Here is a 17,310-nt window from a genome sequence, read left to right as displayed (position 1 = left end):
CAGCCATTGGGCTCTCACTTGCGTTTCCTGATCGCTACACACACACACACACGCCCTGACTACCCACTGATGTGCCCCCACTACCCCCACTTGCCAGCATCCAGTCCCCAGGCCAACCCCTGGGCCACCACCCCCTCCCCACCCTGCCTGGTTCCCAGACAGCCCCCAGGCACAGCCCCTCGGGACAGGGCACCCAGGGGCCACACTTGCTCTCCTGATGTCCCCACGCCAGCACGAGGCAGACAGCCCACCACCCTGAGAAACCCCCTCACCACCCTGTGAGGAACCTCTGTCACTGCCTCCTGGCACCTGCGCCCATGCCATGGCGCTGTCCACGAAGCCCAGGTCCTCTCCCTAGCTCACTTTAATGTTTGTTTGTTTGTTTGTTTGTTTATGTTTGCGGTACTGGGATGGAACCCAGGGGCATTCTACCTCCAAGCTACACCCCCAGCCCTATGTTGTATTATTTATTTTGAAACACGGTCTCACTGCACTGCAAAGGGCCTCACTAAGTAGCTGAGGCTGGAACCAAACTGCAATCCTCCTGTCTCAGCCTCCCAAATGCTTTGATGACAAGCGTGCGCCACCACACCAGATCCCTAATTTATTTATTTATTTTTGGTACTGAGGATGGAACCCAGGGGCTTTCTACCTCTGGTCTATACTCCCAGAACTATTTTTATACTTTATTTGGAAACAGGTTCCACTAAGTTGCTGAGAGCCTCACTAAGTAGCTGAGGCTGGCTTCGAACCTGTCAGATCCTCCTGTCTCAGCCTCCCTAGCTCACTTTAAAGATGAGCTGAGGCTCCGAGGAGGAAAGGACTCCCCGGTGTCACAGCTAGCCAGGGCAGACCTCAGGGCTGGGGCCATGCCCAGCACCTAGCCACCAGCACATCAGCATACCCATCTCCTCCATGTGGTGGCCTCCATCTGACTCCAGCTACTGCCCCAGGTCTGGGGCTGGCTGTGGCCTCAACTATTGCTCTGACCACCCCTCCCCCACGTGGGGCCACTCAGCCATGCCAGCATGCGTGGGCAGTCGGGGGGTCAGGAGCACTGTTCTGGCTCAGGCCCTCTGCGGGCGGAGTTGGAGGACAAAGCCCCTGGCTCCCTAACTCCATCCTGGCCACTCTCCTGCCCCGACCAGGGCAGCAGCCTGTGCATCCCTGTGTCCAGAGTCCCCTGTGCAGGGGAGAGGAGGGTAGAGCCGGCTGGCTGCTCAGAGGCTGAGATCTGATCCTACCCAGCGAAGCCCCCGCCCTGATTGGCTCCTGCCCAGCGAAGCTCCTGCCCTGATCGGCTCCTGGGCCAGAGGCCTTTGCTCCTTCCGGGGCAGGTAGTATAATAGGGCTGGCGCCGGCCCACAGGAGCCCTGAGAGTAAAGGTGAGTGGCCCTTCTGCTTGCCTAGTCCACAGGTGTCAGCCCAGGTTCCCACAGGTGTCTGAGGTGCTTCTCAGGCCACAGGGCTCCAGGGCCTGCGCACAGACGTGGCCCTGACACCCAGAGGGCCAGGAGGACCCCCAGGCGGCAGAGCCCTGAGACGGGGAGAGGGGCCGCCAGCTCTGGGGTCCCTGCCTAGCCCGGCGCCCCGGCTCGATGGCCGGCGAGGCCCGGGCCAGCGGGGATGCGGCTCTGCGCCGCCTGCTGAGGCTGCACCGCACCGAGATCGCCGTGGCGGTGGACAGCGCCTTCCCGCTGCTGCATGCGCTGGCTGACCATGGCGTGGTCCCTGAGGACAAGTTCCAGGTGGGCTCTTGGCCCCCACGCACTGCCCACACGCCGCCCACGTGCCAGGGGTGGGCCTCATAACACGCACCCCTCCCAAGACCCCCGCCCCGAGCACCCCGCTGCCCTACCCTTGAGCCCAGGGACCATGGAATGGTCCCCAAGACTAATCCAGGTGGATCATCCCTCCATTCCTCAACACCTGCTCCCCACAAGCCAAAGAGGAGCAGAGGCCCCGCAGCACCCCAGCTGCTCCCAGCCCAGTGGGAGCAGGAGCCCCGCAGGAGCTCACTGCCCCTCACTGCAGGAGACGCTGCGGCTGAAGGAGGAGGAGGGCTGCCCCCAGGCCTTCCACGCCCTCCTGTCCTGGCTGCTGACCCAGGACGCCACCGCCATCCTGGACTTCTGGAGGGTTCTCTTCAAGGACTACAACCTGGAGCGATATGTCCGGCTGCAGCCCGTCCTGGATAGCTTCCCCAAAGGTGGGCCTGCCCTGAGCTGCGTCCTGAGAGGCTGTCCCCTGGCGGGGTGGGGAGGGGGGCGGGGGGGGCTAGGCTCCGTGGAAGATGGAAGGTGGGGTGTTTGCGAAGGGCCCGGGTAACCCCCTGGGACTCTTGGATTTTAAGAGGCAAAGGGCAGAGGCCTTGGCCACCCTGCCCGGGGGGGGGGGGTCCAGTCCTGGACCCCCCCCCCTTCCAGGGAACGGCTCTGAGCTGGGCCCCTGTGCCTGCCCACGGCTTGCAGATGTGGACCTTAGCCAGTCTCGGAAGGGGAGGAAACCCCCAGTTGGCCCCAAGGTCTCAGTGCTGCCTCCCAGGCCCCCCGCCAAGAGGAGGTCCCCAGAGGAGCCTCGAGCCCCGCCTCCAGCAGCCCTGGCCCCGAAGGGCACCTCCAGCCCAGGTACCCAGAGAAGGAGCTGGCTAGGGCCACACGCCTGCCCCTGGGAGCCCCGGGCACTTTGACCACAAACTGGGTGGGGCTGTTAGCCTCTGCTCAGGGGCTGAGTCCGCAGCAGTAAGGAGGTGGGCAGGTCTTCTGTTTACTGCAAGAATCAGGAGCAGGTCAAGTGCAGCAGCCGCTGGCGTGGGGCCAAGCCCACCAGCCTTCCCCCGCAGCCAGGACGGGGGTCAGGCTGCCTCCAGCTCCCATTGCAGGCTCCCAGCTGAAGGCCAAGCCCCCCAGGAAGGCAGAGGGCACCTCGGAGCCACAGCGCCTCCCACTGGGGAACAGTGAGGAGGCTCGGGGTCCAGGGTGGGAGGGGCCACCCTGTCCCCAGAGCACAGGCCAGCTGACGCCACTGACCTCAGCTGCGAGGGACATTCTAGGTCCAGACACCAGCGATCACTGCCACACCACCTGGCTCTGGGACCCTCCCCCAGGAACCCCAGCTCCTCCTGTCCAAGTGCGCCCCCTCCTCCAGAGCCCGGATGGGCGCCCCTGGGGAACTACCGGCCCCTCACTGGACACGGCCTGCCCCTCCCTGCCCCTCAGGCTTCCTGTGCTCCCCAGCAGGCTAGTGCTGCTGCGCCCCTGCACAGCCAGGGCTGTGCTATCGGGGGCTGGTCACTCTACCCCTGTGCTCAGCTCTGCTGGTGCTGCACACGCATGTGTGCACATATAACACGTGTGCATAAAACACATGCATGCAGCATGTGTGCACACAGAGGCAACATGTATGCATGCATCATGCAGGTGTACATGCACTATGTGTGCACACGACACCTGTGTGTATAATGCAACATGTGCTTACACATGCAATACATGCATGTGCGTGTACAGCATGTGGTGTGCACGATGCGGTACATGCCCATTTGCTCGCGGTGCGCACTCGCAGCCCGTCCCCATGTTTACCTGTGGGTGTCTGTCCGCGGTGGGCTGGCTCCCTGCGGCCTGCTGTCTGGAGGGAAAGCTGCAGCCAGGCCCTGTGCCCTCCTGCCTGGCCACCCCTCGGCTGCGGTGTGGAGGAGCTCAGGACTGTCTCTCCCTGACTGATGACCCTGCATGTTCCCTTCTCAGGAATCCAGAGTGTGTCAGCGTCGGTGCAGAGAGCTGTGTCCGTGTCCTCTGGGGATGTCCCAGGAGCCCGCGGGGCCATGGAGGGCATCCTCATTCAGCAGGTGTTCGAGTCAGGTAGACGCCCAGGGTGGGGCGGGCGGCTGTCGGGGGCCAGCCCTGGGGTGGGAGGAGGCCCCTGCCCCTTGGCTCCCTGGTGGCCCCAGGGCAGCCGGCCCCCTGCACTTGGGCCTACTGGCTGGGAGCGGATGGTGGACCACCTGCCAGCCGGCGGCCCAGCTCACGTCCCAGCACGTCACCTCCTCCACGTGGTGAGCCCTGCGGGTCCTGGGTCCCAACCTTGGAAAGCTCTACCTGTGCGCTCCCCTCCCGCATGCCCTCGCTGTGCACCCAAAGGACCCGCAGCGCCCTTGTCCACCTGCCCCAGGGGTCAAAGTTCTGCCCAGTGCCCCTGAGCTGGGTGTCCAGTCCCCTTCACCTCTGCCAGCCCCAGGGAGCAATGGGTGACCTCCCTATAGGGCAGACCAGTTGCCGGCCATAGGGAGCCACCCGGGTCATTGGCCAGGACATGGCAGGCCCTAGTGGCAGAGACACTAGCCACCACAGCCCCTCCACAGCACCTCGTCTGAGCTGGACACCGGCCAGGAGCCAGGGACAGCCAGGATGGGCCTGCAACTTGGGGCCAGCCCTGTCCCAAGGACCCTGCATGAGTGTCCGAGGGCTGGGAGGCAGACTGCCACAGACTTGGTGGCCTGGGCCAGCAGATATTCCTGGGAGGCTGTGGGGCTCTTGCTGCCTCCCAGCCCGTGCCCCTCGCTCCTGGGCGCTGGCCGCGTCTCTCCTCCTCTCCACACAGCAGCCTCCTTGTGTCTCCTCTGGTTATAAGAACACCAGTCATTGGATGCAGGGTCCACCATGACCTCGTCTTAACCAATGACCTCTCCAAAGGCCTATTTCCAAGCAGGGCTCTGCTCAGAGGTTCTGGGTAGACATGATCTGGGGGCACCCTTTGGCTTAGGGGGCACCCTTTGGCTTAGCACTATCTGCAGCAGAGAATCCCTTGTGGCGCCCAGTGTCCCGGCCTCAGAGCGACTGGGTTGGGAGCAGCAGAGCACGCTGTAGGGCCCCCTCCCCCACCATGGCTGCCTGGGGCCTTCAGGAGGGGCAAGCCCAGGACGGCTGGCCTCTCCTCCCAGGGGCCTCCAAGAAGTGCATCCAGGTTGGGGGCGAGTTTTACACTCCCAGCAAGTTTGAAGACTCTGGTGGGAAGAACAAGACCCGCACTGGCGGGAGCCCGAAGCCTCTGGTCCGAACCAAGGGAGCCCAGGGCACTGCCCCCGTAAGCACCTCCAGGATCAATGCGGGGAAGCTGGGCCTCACCCGCACCAGCCAGGAGCTCTGCTGGGTGGCCAGCGCTACCACCGGGAGGCGCCCTCACGGCCAAGCCCCCATTGTGAGCCTCTTCTTCCCCCGCAGGCTGGAGGCGAGCAGAGGGTGGGTCTGCCGGGCAGGCTGGCCACCCTCCCAGCCCTCCCCAGCGAGCCCCAGCTCCACCAGGTAATGCCCCAGCCTTCCCAGGCCAGGCAATCCTTCCCACACCTCCCCTAGTCCTGGACACTTAGTCACTGCAGTGCAGAGGCCGTGGGCTCCTGTCCCAGGGTCCAGCGACTCCGCCCTTCCTCCTCCTGGCCCTTCCCCACCCTTCCTGTCTTCCAGTATCTTTTTTTTTCTAACACAATTATACAATTCTAAATATGTCAGAGACAGCGTCTTCCCAGGCTTCTGAAATTACACTCTTTGATGCAAGCTGTGGCCAGCATCTCTCAGCGGGGGTCATAGGCGGGGCCTGCTGGAGGCGGAGCTCCAGGATCCCCAGGGACATCCAGCTTGTCCTTGGCTCCCAGTGTCACGTCTCGCCTCTGTTGGCCCCAGTCAGACGTCAATGGTTGCAAATTCCAACAGTTGGCACTAGGTGCTCACTGGCCTCAGGCACCCTGGACGACAGCACCTAGTCCTGGCCTGCCCTGAGGGAGTGCCCTGGCTGTCAAAGGTCCCGGGCATGCCCGGCCCAGCCGGCGGGGGCTTCTGGAGGAGCCCCCAGAGTACATGGGCACCCTCCTAGAGGCCCGTGGAGGGTGGAGGCCTTGGGGGAGGGCACAGCAGGTGCTTGAGGCTGATAGGAGACACCAGGGCCCCCACTGCTCATGAGGAGGGGCTGCCAAGGGTGGGGCAGATCCCAGGGGGCCGCCTGGAACCCAGGAGACAAGGGCTCCTTCCCTGCTTCATGTTGGAGACCAGGACAGTGGCAGGCACGGGCCGCAGAGGCCTCGGGGCCTTGGGAGCGCAGGGTGGGCTTCTCAGGAGGCAGCAGCCTCCTCCTGGGGTCTGCATGGGCGCTCTTGCCTGCTCAGAAGAATGAGGACGAATGTGCTGTGTGCCGGGATGGGGGCGAACTCATCTGCTGTGACGGTTGTCCCCGGGCCTTCCACCTGGCCTGCCTGTCCCCGCCACTCCGGGAGATTCCCAGGTAAGCAGCTGGCTCCCGCCACCCGTGCCTGCCATCCCCCAGCGGGAAGACCCCGGAAGGCCACAGGTCCCCACGCGCCACCTGCCTCCTGCCCCACTATGCTGCCCGGCTACCCAGGGCCCCCAAATGCAGCAATGCACAGGGGCTCAGGGCACAGAGCCTGCGTCCAGCTGGCCCTGGGACCCCAAAGTCCTGCTCCCAGGTGGGGCCAGAGGCAGAGCTCCTGCCCCCAGGGGCTGGTAGGAGTCCCTGCTATGATGGGACACCATGTCCTTGCGGAGCCAGAGACCCACCAGAGGCCCAGGCCCCGCCAGCCCCTGATGACCTTGACCAGGTCGGGCTTCCTCTGCATCTGGTTGTCCCAGCTTCAGCCTCCCCTCTGCCCTTGACCAGCCCCCATGCTGGCCGCCACCCCTCTGATGAAATGTGGGTGGTCCGGCTGGGGGGTGACAGGTGGGCACAGGCTCCTATAGGTATTGGGAAACACCCCGAGGGGACACAGAACCCTCTGGCCAGGGCTGCCCCCAGGGGTAACTTCCCCACATCCTGGGCTCTCCTGATGACTGGCCTGTGACCTGGCCAGCTCCCTGCCCGCGAGTCAGTTTCCCTTGTGAAAGGAATGCTGCATGGACGAGCCCCAGCCCCCCTGCCTTGTGTGTCTGGGAGCCTGTGGTCTCTGTCCTGCACGTCTCTGACCAATTGGCCCTTGAGCAGCGGGACCTGGAGGTGCTCACGCTGCCTCCAGGGCAGAAGCCAGCAGGGACCGCCCCGGGCTGAGGAGTCCCGGCCCCTGGAGCCGCCTGCAGATGCCCCGGTACGCTGAGCCCTCCGCCTGCCCCTTCCTATCCCTCTGCCTCTGGAGTCCTTCCTCCTGGCCACTCAAGTGGGCCAGACCTGCCCGACCCCTCAATTGGGCTCTCTGCAGTTAGTGCTTTCTATGAATTCCCTGCATGGTCAAGTGCCCCTGCGCTGTCCCTGGGGCCTGCTCCGCTCCTGTGAGCACTGACAACATTCTCCACAGTGTTTGAAGCGTCCTGTTTCAGCAAAGATGCGGGGGCTGTGTTGAAGCCCTGTTACAGCCCGGGGGTTGCTCTGATGGCCCACGGGCTCTGCGTCCTTAGACGGGGAAGGGCCAAAGGCCTCCCACTGCACTACCCTCGCCCAGTCCTGAGTTCGGGGTCCCTGGGGTCAGGGCTCCCTCCCAGCTCCCAGGCGGTGCTGAGCAGGTGTCCGGGGCCCCTCTGACTGCTGACTCGGGTTCCAGGTCCCCGCGGGTCTGAGGCCTGTGCCACAGGAGGTGAGGGGCCTGCCCAGGGAGCCGCCGGCTGCGGCGGACACCACACTCTCCTTCACACCGCTGCTGGGCCCGTCCTCCACCGCCCCACTCCCTGTGCTGGACCCTGCGGCCCTGCACCCCCTCATGACTGCCGTCCCAGAGGGGCAGCAGGTGAGGACAGGTGGAGGAGTGCAGGTGAGGGAGGGTCATGCCAGGTGGGAGACTGAGGACGGAGGGGAGGCCGGGAGGAGGCCGCTGAGGGACCAGGGCATGAGAACACCGGGAGTTGGGCTGGAGCAGAGGGTGGCCACATCCCCCACTGCGTCCAACCTCCACCCCAGGTGGGGCCTGGGTCTCCACTGCCCACCCTCTGGGGATGAACAGTAAAGGGACAATGGCCAGGAAGTCCAGCTCCCGTCCCTAGCCCCAGCCCTTCTGTCTCCTCTGGGGCTCGGCTCCGGGGTCCCTGGACCAGTCCGGAGTCTGTTCTCTGCGACAATGTGGTGTGTGGTCTCTCCCACAAGCCCGGGCCTCCCCGGGGGCTGCACCTGCCAGTGACCCGAGGCAGGCGGGGGATGCGGAAGGCGCGGGATGGGTTAAGACCTTGCTCCGACGGGCGGCCATGGTCCTGCAGGGCTCGGCGCCCGGCGCGCGGTGCGGAGTGTGTGGAGACGGCTCGGACGCGTTGCGGTGTGCGCACTGTGCAGCAGCTTTCCACTGGCGATGCCACTTCCCCACGGGCGCTGCCCGGCCTGGGTGAGCGGGGTGGCGGGCAGCGGGGGAGGGCCAGGAAGGGAGGCTGGGCACCCCTCTCCAGAAGGCGCCCTGGACCCCACCCAAGCTGTCCACCCCTCCACCAGGACCAGCCCTCGCTGCAAATCCTGCTCTGGAGATCCCGCCTTGGCCCCCCGGGAGGCAGCGCCTGCCCCCAGCCCCAAACACCTGGCCCCCAGGCCGGCCCAGGTCAGTGCCCAGTGCAGGGGGCCCCGGGAACTGGGGTGAGGAGTTTGCAGTACACCACACACTGATGTTGTCTCTTTATTATATATATATATATTTTTTTTTTTTTTAAATAAAATACTTTTTTGTGCCGGGCGTTGTGGCGCACGCTTGTAATCCCCGAGCTTGGGAGGCGGAGACAGGAGGATCGCACATGGTCGAAGCCAGTGCGCGAAGCCAGCCGCACTGGCTTAAGAGAATATAAAAGTATAAAATAGGTCTGGGAGTGTAGCCCGAAGGTAGAAGGGTTTCCAGGAACCCCAGTACCACACAAAAAAAGACATTTTTGGCACTTAAATCTATTTAAAATTTGGAGTGGGGTGTGGTGGCACATACTTGTAATCCTAGCATTCGTGCGGCTGAGACAGGAGTCTCATGGTTCAAAGACAGCCTCAGCTACTTAGTGAGGCCCTTTGCAACTCAGTGAGACCCTGTTTCAAAAATAAAAAGTGTAGTTCGGAGGTAGAATGCTCCTGGGTTCCATGCCCAGTACCACAAACTAAATAAATAAATTAATTAATTAATAAGTTAATTAATTAAAATTACAAATTGGAGCTGGGTGCGGGAGCCTGCAGTGCTCTGCCCGTGGTGATGGAGCAGCACCGGGCAGGCCCCAGCCAGGCGCCAGCTCCCTCCAGGCTCCAGTGGAACTGGAAGCACAGCGTGGCCCACGCCTTGCTCCAGAAGCCCCTCTCCTCAACCCACTGGCGTCAGCCCCCAGCCACGCCTACTCAGCTCGGGGGCCAGGCCGACCCCAGGACTGCTTTTCCCAGCCACCAGCCCCTCCTCTTGGGGACCTGTGTTTATGGGACCCACCCACATGGAAGAGCTGAGGTTTGGCAGTTCTGAGCCACAGACCCAGCAATTAAAGGATTCAGCCTCTTAGGCCCCTCCTCCACCCAGGTCTGGGGATGGCTGGGGCAGGCCTGTAGGGCCATGGCTGCCTGTGCTGGGTGGACCCCATACTGTCCTCCCTGGGCCTGGGGACTCCATCCACAGCAGTCTTCCAAGCCCCCTTGCTCACCCATGGGTCGGCCGAGAGCTCAGGCCTGGCCAGGCAGCACCCGCGGCCCCAGCCCCGGGGCCCTGTGGGAGCCCTGCTTCCGGTCCCACCAGGGCAGCGGGTTTGGGTTGACTGTTCCCTCTGTGGATTCCAGGTGGGGGATGACACTGCCGGCCAGGAGCCTGCTCTGCACAGAGATGACCTGGAGTCCCTCCTGGGCGAGGTAAGCCCACCTGGCCTGGGCAGTGTCGGCCACTCCTTGTTGCCTTCTCAGCCAGCTCCCAGGGTGCCTTGGGTGCTGCAGGCCGTGGGGCACCTACGGTGTAGAAGTCAGAGGTGTCCCTGCCCCTATGCTGCCCCTCCAGGAGGGGCTGGCCCAGCTGTGCAGGCACAGGAGCCCAGGGCCGTCCAGCCCATGGCGAGCCCCTCCCCATTCTGGCAGGCCCCTGGGCCCCCAGGGCTGGACCCTGGAAGCTGCGCCTCTTGGAGCCTCGGCACCTGCACCAGGGCTGCTCAAGCCTGTGACTTTCCCTAAGGGAGCTGGGGTGGGGTGGGGGTTGGTCCCAGCACCTCTGACCCTCAGAGGAGAGACAGAGGGCGCCTCAGACTTCTGCACCCTAAGACAAACAGGTAGAGTTGCTGGGAACTGGTAAATCTGGTTTTCGGGTACCATCGTTTTATAGGAGGGCAAATTTCTCTGGCCATCCCCACACCCCAGGGGCAGCACACGGCCTCCTCAAGGTCATGGCACCTTGAGGGTCCCCACTGACCGGGGGAAGGGGCCGTGCATGGGCAGGTCCCTGAGAGGGTGGGCCACCTGGGAGCCAGGCGAGGGCGCCACAGCTCCGGGACAGGCGCGTGAAGAAATGAGAGGCCCTCCCGGGAGTCCCAGTCTTGTTGGAGTGGTGTGCCTGGGCTTAGAGGTGTGAAGGAGCACTGGGCAAAGAGTCTTTCCGTGGCTGGCATGGCCCTTTCCCACCCTTGACCAGGGGTCAGCCGCGTGGCGTTTCTGCTCAGCTGCTCTGGCCTCTGTGCACGCAGGCAGGGCGGCGCCCCGCCCCGCGTTCCCGTCAGGCACCCGCTGTCTTACAGCACCCCTTCGACGGCATCCTTCAGTGGGCCATACAGAGCATGTCCCGCCCACTGGCCGAGGGCTCCGCCTTCTCCTCCTGACCCAGGACAGCGCAGGACGGGGCAGCGCACAGCTGGGCACGCACTCCAGCACCCTGGCGCACCCTGGGCTGTGTTAAGGCCAAGAAGAACGGAAGCGTTCCCAGCCGGTCTCTGTGGAACTGAAATTAAAATCTCTCTGTGGGGTTTGGAGGTGCTCAGCAGTGGCTGTTTATTTTGGGGTGTCTGAACCTGGTGCCTGAGGCATAGGCCAGGCTGGCTGGAAGGACTCATCGTAATGGGGCGAGGGATGCCGTGAGCCGGGGTTTCGGGGGGAGGCAAACGGCATTCTGTCCCTGGGCAACGTCCACGCTCTTGCTGCCCCCAGCCCTGTGCATGCCTGCCCCCGCCCATCCTAGTTCCCCTCAAGGTGCCCCTTCACCCATCGCTGCTCAAACAGCCACGCTCACTCCACCCCAGGGCCTTTGCATGGGCGTCCTCTTGCTCCAGCATCACGTCATTCATTTAAGAAGCCGGAATTGCAGTGCCTGAGAGGCAGTGACCGGAGGATGGAAGGTTCGAGGCCAGCCTCAGCAACTTAGATCTACAGCGACTTAACGAGACCGCCTCAAAATAAAAAATAAAATAGTGCTGGGAGTGTAGCTCAGAATAGAATGCCCCTGGGTTCAATCCTCAGCAACACACACAGCATCAGACAGGGCCAGGGCCAGAGGGCACGGGAGCGTGCAGGGCCCGGCTGGGGCCCTTGGACGGCAGAGGGGCTGGGGAGGGCTGGAGGAGTGCACAGGGAGGTAAGGGCCTGCCCTGCTGGGGCCGCCTGGCTGTCTGCAGGACAGACACGGGTCATGGGGTGGGCCGGGGCAGTGCTCCCAGCAGCAGCAGCAGCATTATTGGCACTGAGGATTGAACGCAAAGGCGAATGCCTTTTTTTTTTTTTTTTTGGTGGTACTGGGGATGGAACCCAGGGGCCTTCTACCTCCGGGCTACACTCCCAGACCTATTTTTTATATTTTATTTGGAAACAGGGTCTCTTAAGCCAGCCTCTGGCTTCGTACCTGCGGGATCCTCCTGTCTCCGCCTCCCAAGCGCGGGGATTACAAGCGTGCGCCACCTGCCCGGCTGAGCCTCGCTGCTTTTTGAATGTTTTGTTTTGAAACAGGGTCCCTCTGGTTGCGGAGGGCCTCGCTGAGTTGCCGAGGCTGGCTTTGTACTGCAGTCCTCCCGTCTCAGCCTCCCCAGTACTGGGATCACAGGCGTGTGCACCAGGCCCAGCTTGCCACGCTTTATCTAGGGCCCCCGGGACAGCCGGAGCAACGGCACAGCCTTGTCTGCCCAGCCCTGTCCAGGCCCGTGGGAAGCAGCTCAGCCTGGCCCTCCTGCAGTTTCTGCCACATCCCCAGGGTGAAGAGATGGCAGAGCCCTCAAACACTCTGGCCCACAGGGGCCCTGTGGCAGAGTGCCCAAATGGGGCCCAGAGCCCTGGCAGGGAGGGCTGTGGGCCTTGCGTGCATGGGGCTCAGGGCTGGGAGTGTGTCCTGGGAGTGTGTCCTGGTTGGGCACATGGCTTTTTTTTTTTTTTTTCAGTACTGGGGATGGAACCCAAGGGCATTCAACCTCTGAGCCACCCCCAGCCTATTTATTTATTTATTTATTTATTTATTTATTTATTTATTTATTATGGTCCTGAGGGTGAAACCCAGGGGTTTTTCTACCTCCAGGATATACTCTCAGACCTATTTTATACTTTATTTGGAAACAGGGTCTCACTAAGTTGCTGAGAGCCTCACTCAGTAGCTGAGGCTGGCTTCGAAGCTGTGCGATCCTCCCGTCAGCCTCCCAAGTGCTGGGATTACAAGTGTGCGCCACCATGCTCAGCTTAATTTTTATTTTGAAACAGGGTCTTGTTAGGTTGATGAGAGTCTCACTACTTGCTGAGGCTGTCCTCGAACATGTGATCCTCCAGTCTCAGCCTCCCAAGTACTGGGATTACAAAGCATGCGCCACCACACCCGGGTGCTCTATCTTCTTTTTCTTTTGCGGTACTGGGGATGGAACCCAGGGCCATTCTTTCTACCTCCGAGTTACACCCCAGCCCTATTTTTTAGTCATTTATTTATTTATTTATTTATTTATTTTGGTGGTACTAGGGGTGGGACCCAGAGTCCTTCTTCCTCCGGGCTACATTCCCAGACCCATTTTATATTTTATTTGGAAACAGGGTCTCACTAAGTTGCTGAGAGCCTCACTAAGTAGCCGAGGCTGGCTTCAAACCTGTGCAATCCTCCTGTCTCAGCCTCCCAAGCGCAGGGATTACAGGTGTGCGTCACCAAGCCTGGTAGTCTTATATTTTTTGAAACAATGTCTCATTGAGTTGTGAAGGGCCTTGCTAAGTAGTGCTAAGTAGCTGAGGCTGTTGGTGAACTGTGATTCCCGTCTCTGCCTCCTGAATGCTGGGGTTACAAGTGTGCCCACCATGCCCAGGCCGCTCTGTTTTCTTAATCTGAGGCTAGAAGGTCGGGAGTGGCCTCGGTCTTGTCTGAGCCTGAATTGTCTGGCTATTTTCTTCGTTCTCCTACTTGCTCTGCTGTGCAAGGAGGATGCGGTTTCATCCCGAAGGCCAGCTCTGAGTTTTTCCAGGGAGCTGGGTGGTTTTAAGCGTGCCTAGAAGCAGAAGGTTTACAGAGACAGGGGCCAGCCGGGTGTGGTGGCGCACTCTTGTAATCCTAGTACTTTGGAGGACCACAAGTTCGTGGCCAGCCTCAGCTACTTGGTGAGGCTCTCCACAATATAGTGAGACCCTGTTTCAAAATAAAGAATAAAAAATAGGGCTGGGGCTATAACTTGGACTTAGAAGGCCCTGGGGTTCAATCCCCAGTTCTGCTTAAAGAAAAGGACAAGATTGCTATAGGCTGGGCTAGGGTAAGGAGGTCTCTGACCTGGACCAGCAGCTTACTTGGCTTTTGTCTTCCGGAGCCCAAGAACTCAGGAGACACAGGAAGCCGGGCACACCTTTGAGCGGTGGAGACAGGGAGGGCACAGGAGAGGGCTCCTGGGAGAGGTGGCTGTACCCAGGTGCGCAAGCTGGCCCGAGGCCGCCACTGCTGCCAAGGAGGCGCCAACGCTGGGGCTGCCGGGCTCCACGCTCTCCGCGAGGCCGCTGTTCTTCCCCCACCTTTGCTGCTCAGGCACCCAACTCTGCCTGTTTCTGTATCACAGCTCGGCAATGTGGCTGCTCTGTCGCTGCCGCTAGCAGGAGGCTGGCTTATATAGCCTGGCAGCTCTTCTGATTGGCCCTTAGATCTGGGCTCTGATTGGTCCATTTTCAATCCCTCTTTGGAATCCCTGATTTCTCTTGACCTAGAAGTCAGGGGAGCTGCTGGCCCCCACACCTTACCCCACCTGGCCACATCCTATCAATAGGAGCCAGGCATGCTGGCATGGCCCTAGGATGGCGACTCAAGGGTGAGCAGGAGGATCTCAATTTGGGGGCCAGCTGGGGTGAACTAGTGAGCCTCTGTCTCAAAATAAAAATAAAGAGGTCTGAGGATATAGTGCAGTGGTGGAGTAGCCCTAGTGCCCTTGGGAAAAAAAAGCGGGCAATACAGAGCAGCCCACTCCCTGACCACAGCCCACGCGGCGTTCAGGGTCTGCCCACACTGCAGTCCCACCAGGAGTTTTGGCCGTGACCGCGTCCCGGAGCTCGGGCTGGCCTGTTTGGCTCTGGCCCTGGAAGGCGCTGTGGTGGTTTTGAAATAGGGGCATGCATGCCGGGCGCGGTGGCTCATGCTGATAATCCCAGTACTTGGGAGGCTGAGACAGGAGGACCACAGGTTCGAGGCTGGCTTCAGCTACTTCATGAGGTCCTCTGCAACTTAGTGAGACCCTATTTCAAAATAAAAAAATATTAAAATAGGCCTGGGGGGGTAGAGTTTAGAAGTGGGTCACCCCTGGGTTCAATCCCCAATAAAAGAAAGAAAGAAAGAAAGAAAGAAAGACCTCCAAACTTGGCCCTTAAGAGGCGGAGCTTTGTCCGTCTTGTCTGGCGTGTGGCTGGGCTGGTAGTCTGCGCCAGTCTCCAGGAAGACCCTCGCTGCTTAGAGGACAGAGGACCGTGCTGTGCCAACCGCTGGATAGGACTCTGAGCACTGTGGGCCCCTGGACCGGAGGCTGCACACTAACCACTGCCTGAGCCCAGTGAGACCGAACGGTCACACAGCACGTTATACAAAGTGGCTTCTTCCTGGCAGAGGGGCGGCGAGCAGCCAGGAAGCCTCATCTTCTGCAGAGCTGCCAGATGGAGCTTGGCCTGCATCTTCCGACGGCTTGGCTCCCGACGGCTGCCCCGCAGCAGCAGGTGCCCGTGCGTCAGCTTCCAGGGGCCTGGCTCAGCACGCTGGCCACAGTCCCGCTCTGCCTGGTGGCTCCACCCTGGTGACCACGGTGCCTTCCTCTCCTGGTGACCGGTGGGCTTGTTGCCCAGATCTGCATCACTAAACCTTTTGCTGGGTGACAATTTTTAAAAAGAGTTACTGTGATAAAATAAACATAAAATTTACCATCTTAACTATTTTGTTATTATTATCATTTTTGGGTGGTACTGGTGTTCCTGGAAACCCTTCTACAACTCTGGGCTACACTCCCAGACACCTAGTTTTTATATTTTTATTTGGAAACCGGGTCTCTTAAGCCAGCGAGGCTGGCTTCGAACCTGCGCGATCCTCCTGTCTCTGCCTCCCAAGCGCGGGGATTACAAGCGTGCCCACCACGCCCGGCTGTTATTTTTGTTTGTGGTGCCAGGAATTGAACCCAGGGGCACTCTAGCTATGAGCTACACCCCAGCCCTATTTTTCATTTGGAAACAGGGTCTCACTAAGTTGCTGAAGCTGGCTTTGAACCTGCTGTCATCCTGTCCTGGTCTCCCAAGTACTGCTGGGATTGCAGGCATGAGCCACCATGCTGGTGCATCTTAACTTTTTTTTTTTTTTTTTTGGCGGATCTGGGGACAGAACCCAGGGGCATTCTGCGTGAAAGTTGCAACCCCAGCCCTATTGTTTATGCTTTATTTTGAAACGGCCTCACTGAGTTGCAAAGGGCCTCACTAAGTAGCTGAGGCTACTTTGTGTCTATCTGTGCCCAGTGTGTAAAGCGGTTGCATCATATGTTAATACTACTTTTAACTCTTTTTGTCAGTGGCAGCACCACATCACACTTGTGTGTGTGTATGTACGCATGCGCATGCGTGTGGTACAGAAAACTGAACCCAGAGGCATTCTAATTCTGAGCTACATCCAGACCGATTTTATTTCTTACCTGGAAACAACATCTCATTCGGATGCCAAGAGCCTCGCTGACTTGCGGAGGCTGGCTGTCCTTGAACCTGCAATCCTCAGCCTCCCAAGCACTGGGATTACCAGCGTGCGCCGCCACGCCCGGCTCCTGTCACACTTCTGAGGAGCCTGCGAAGGCTCCCGTTTCTCACCCTGCCCTCCCTTGCAGTCTCTCTGGTCACTGTCGGCAGTCACCATTCAGGTGAGTAGGAGGTGGTTACTCATTGTGGCGTAACCATATATTTTATGGAATACATGCAGGCAAGCAAGAGCGATGAAATCACAGGAGAAGCAAGAAGACCATGACCGCAAACGTCTGCAGAGTTGTCACCTGAGGGGATCACGTGGGTACTTAATTAATGCTCTTTAATCTGTGTGTGCATGCTTACATACACGCGTATTTCTTTTTTTCACCTACTGGGGGTTGAACCCAGGGGTGTTTTACCTCTGAGCTACACCATTTTTAAAAATTAAAATATTTAAGATGGGTGTGGTGGCGCACATTTGTAATCCCAGTACTTGGTAGGCTCAGACGGGAGGATCACAGGTTTGAGGCCAGCCTCAGCTACTTAGTGAGGCCCTTTGTAAATCAGTGAGACCTTTTTTCAAAAAATAAAGGACAAAAAATAGGGCTGGGGTGTAGCTTGAAGGTAGAATGCCCCTGGGTTCCACCCCAGCACTGCAAAAAAAAAAAAAAAATTAATTTTTAATTTTGAAACAGGGCTCCCTAAGTTACAAGTCCTGGCCTGGAACCCGGGATCCTTGAGTCCCAGCCTCCCAAGTTTTGGGGTTACAGTGTGCGCTGGTTTTTCCTCCATCTCCATCCTGCACCCCACCTGCTGGTTCCCCAGCTCCGCACCAGCACGGGCCTTACAGAGCTTCCCTGGAGACAGAGGGGTGATTGCAGCCACCGCAAAGAACTTGAAAAGCAGTTAAAATAAGTTCCAGTCTCTACCCACACTTCTCACTGGCCACCTTCAGTTGCAGGGGCAGCAGGCGGCCTGGGAAGGACTCAGGTAGGGCTAAGGGTGTCCCTTGGGGGCACTCCTGGGCCTTCTTACCCATGTCCAGCATGGTGTTTGAAAATACCTGGAAGCCAGGCGTGGTGGCGCACGCTTATAATCCCAGCATTCGGGAGGCTGAGACAGGAGGATCGCGGTTCACGGACAGCCTCAGCTACTTAGTGAGGCCCTCTGCAACTCAGTGAGATCCTGTTCGAAAATAAAGAATAAAAAACAGGGCAGGGGATGTAGCTCGGAGGTAGAATGCCCCTGGGTTCCACCCCAGTACCGCAAAAAAAAAAAAAA

The 17,310-nt window shown here is 60.0% G+C and overlaps 1 protein-coding gene across 1 annotated transcript; it reads left to right on the top strand.

Moving 5' to 3' along the window:
* Nucleotides 1-1,598: 1,598 nt before the first annotated feature.
* Nucleotides 1,599-10,718, top strand: AIRE (autoimmune regulator; the record flags this gene model as incomplete). Its single annotated transcript, XM_080696342.1, has 14 exons — nucleotides 1,599-1,748; nucleotides 2,035-2,209; nucleotides 2,472-2,627; nucleotides 2,882-2,956; nucleotides 3,744-3,857; nucleotides 4,937-5,079; nucleotides 5,217-5,297; nucleotides 6,152-6,267; nucleotides 6,982-7,081; nucleotides 7,532-7,714; nucleotides 8,178-8,299; nucleotides 8,404-8,506; nucleotides 9,706-9,768; nucleotides 10,638-10,718. The coding sequence occupies 14 exons, from the start codon at nucleotides 1,599-1,601 to the stop codon at nucleotides 10,716-10,718; spliced, it is 1,662 nt and encodes a 553-aa protein (XP_080552468.1).
* Between the last annotated feature and the right edge of the window lie 6,592 nt (nucleotides 10,719-17,310).

The sequence above is a fragment of the Muscardinus avellanarius genome (genome assembly GCF_963383645.1).
Source record: "Muscardinus avellanarius genome assembly, chromosome: 5".
Classification (NCBI taxonomy): Eukaryota; Metazoa; Chordata; class Mammalia; order Rodentia; family Gliridae; genus Muscardinus; species Muscardinus avellanarius.
The sequence above is the reverse complement of the archived record's forward strand: the minus strand, read 5'-3'. Positions and strand labels throughout refer to the sequence as shown.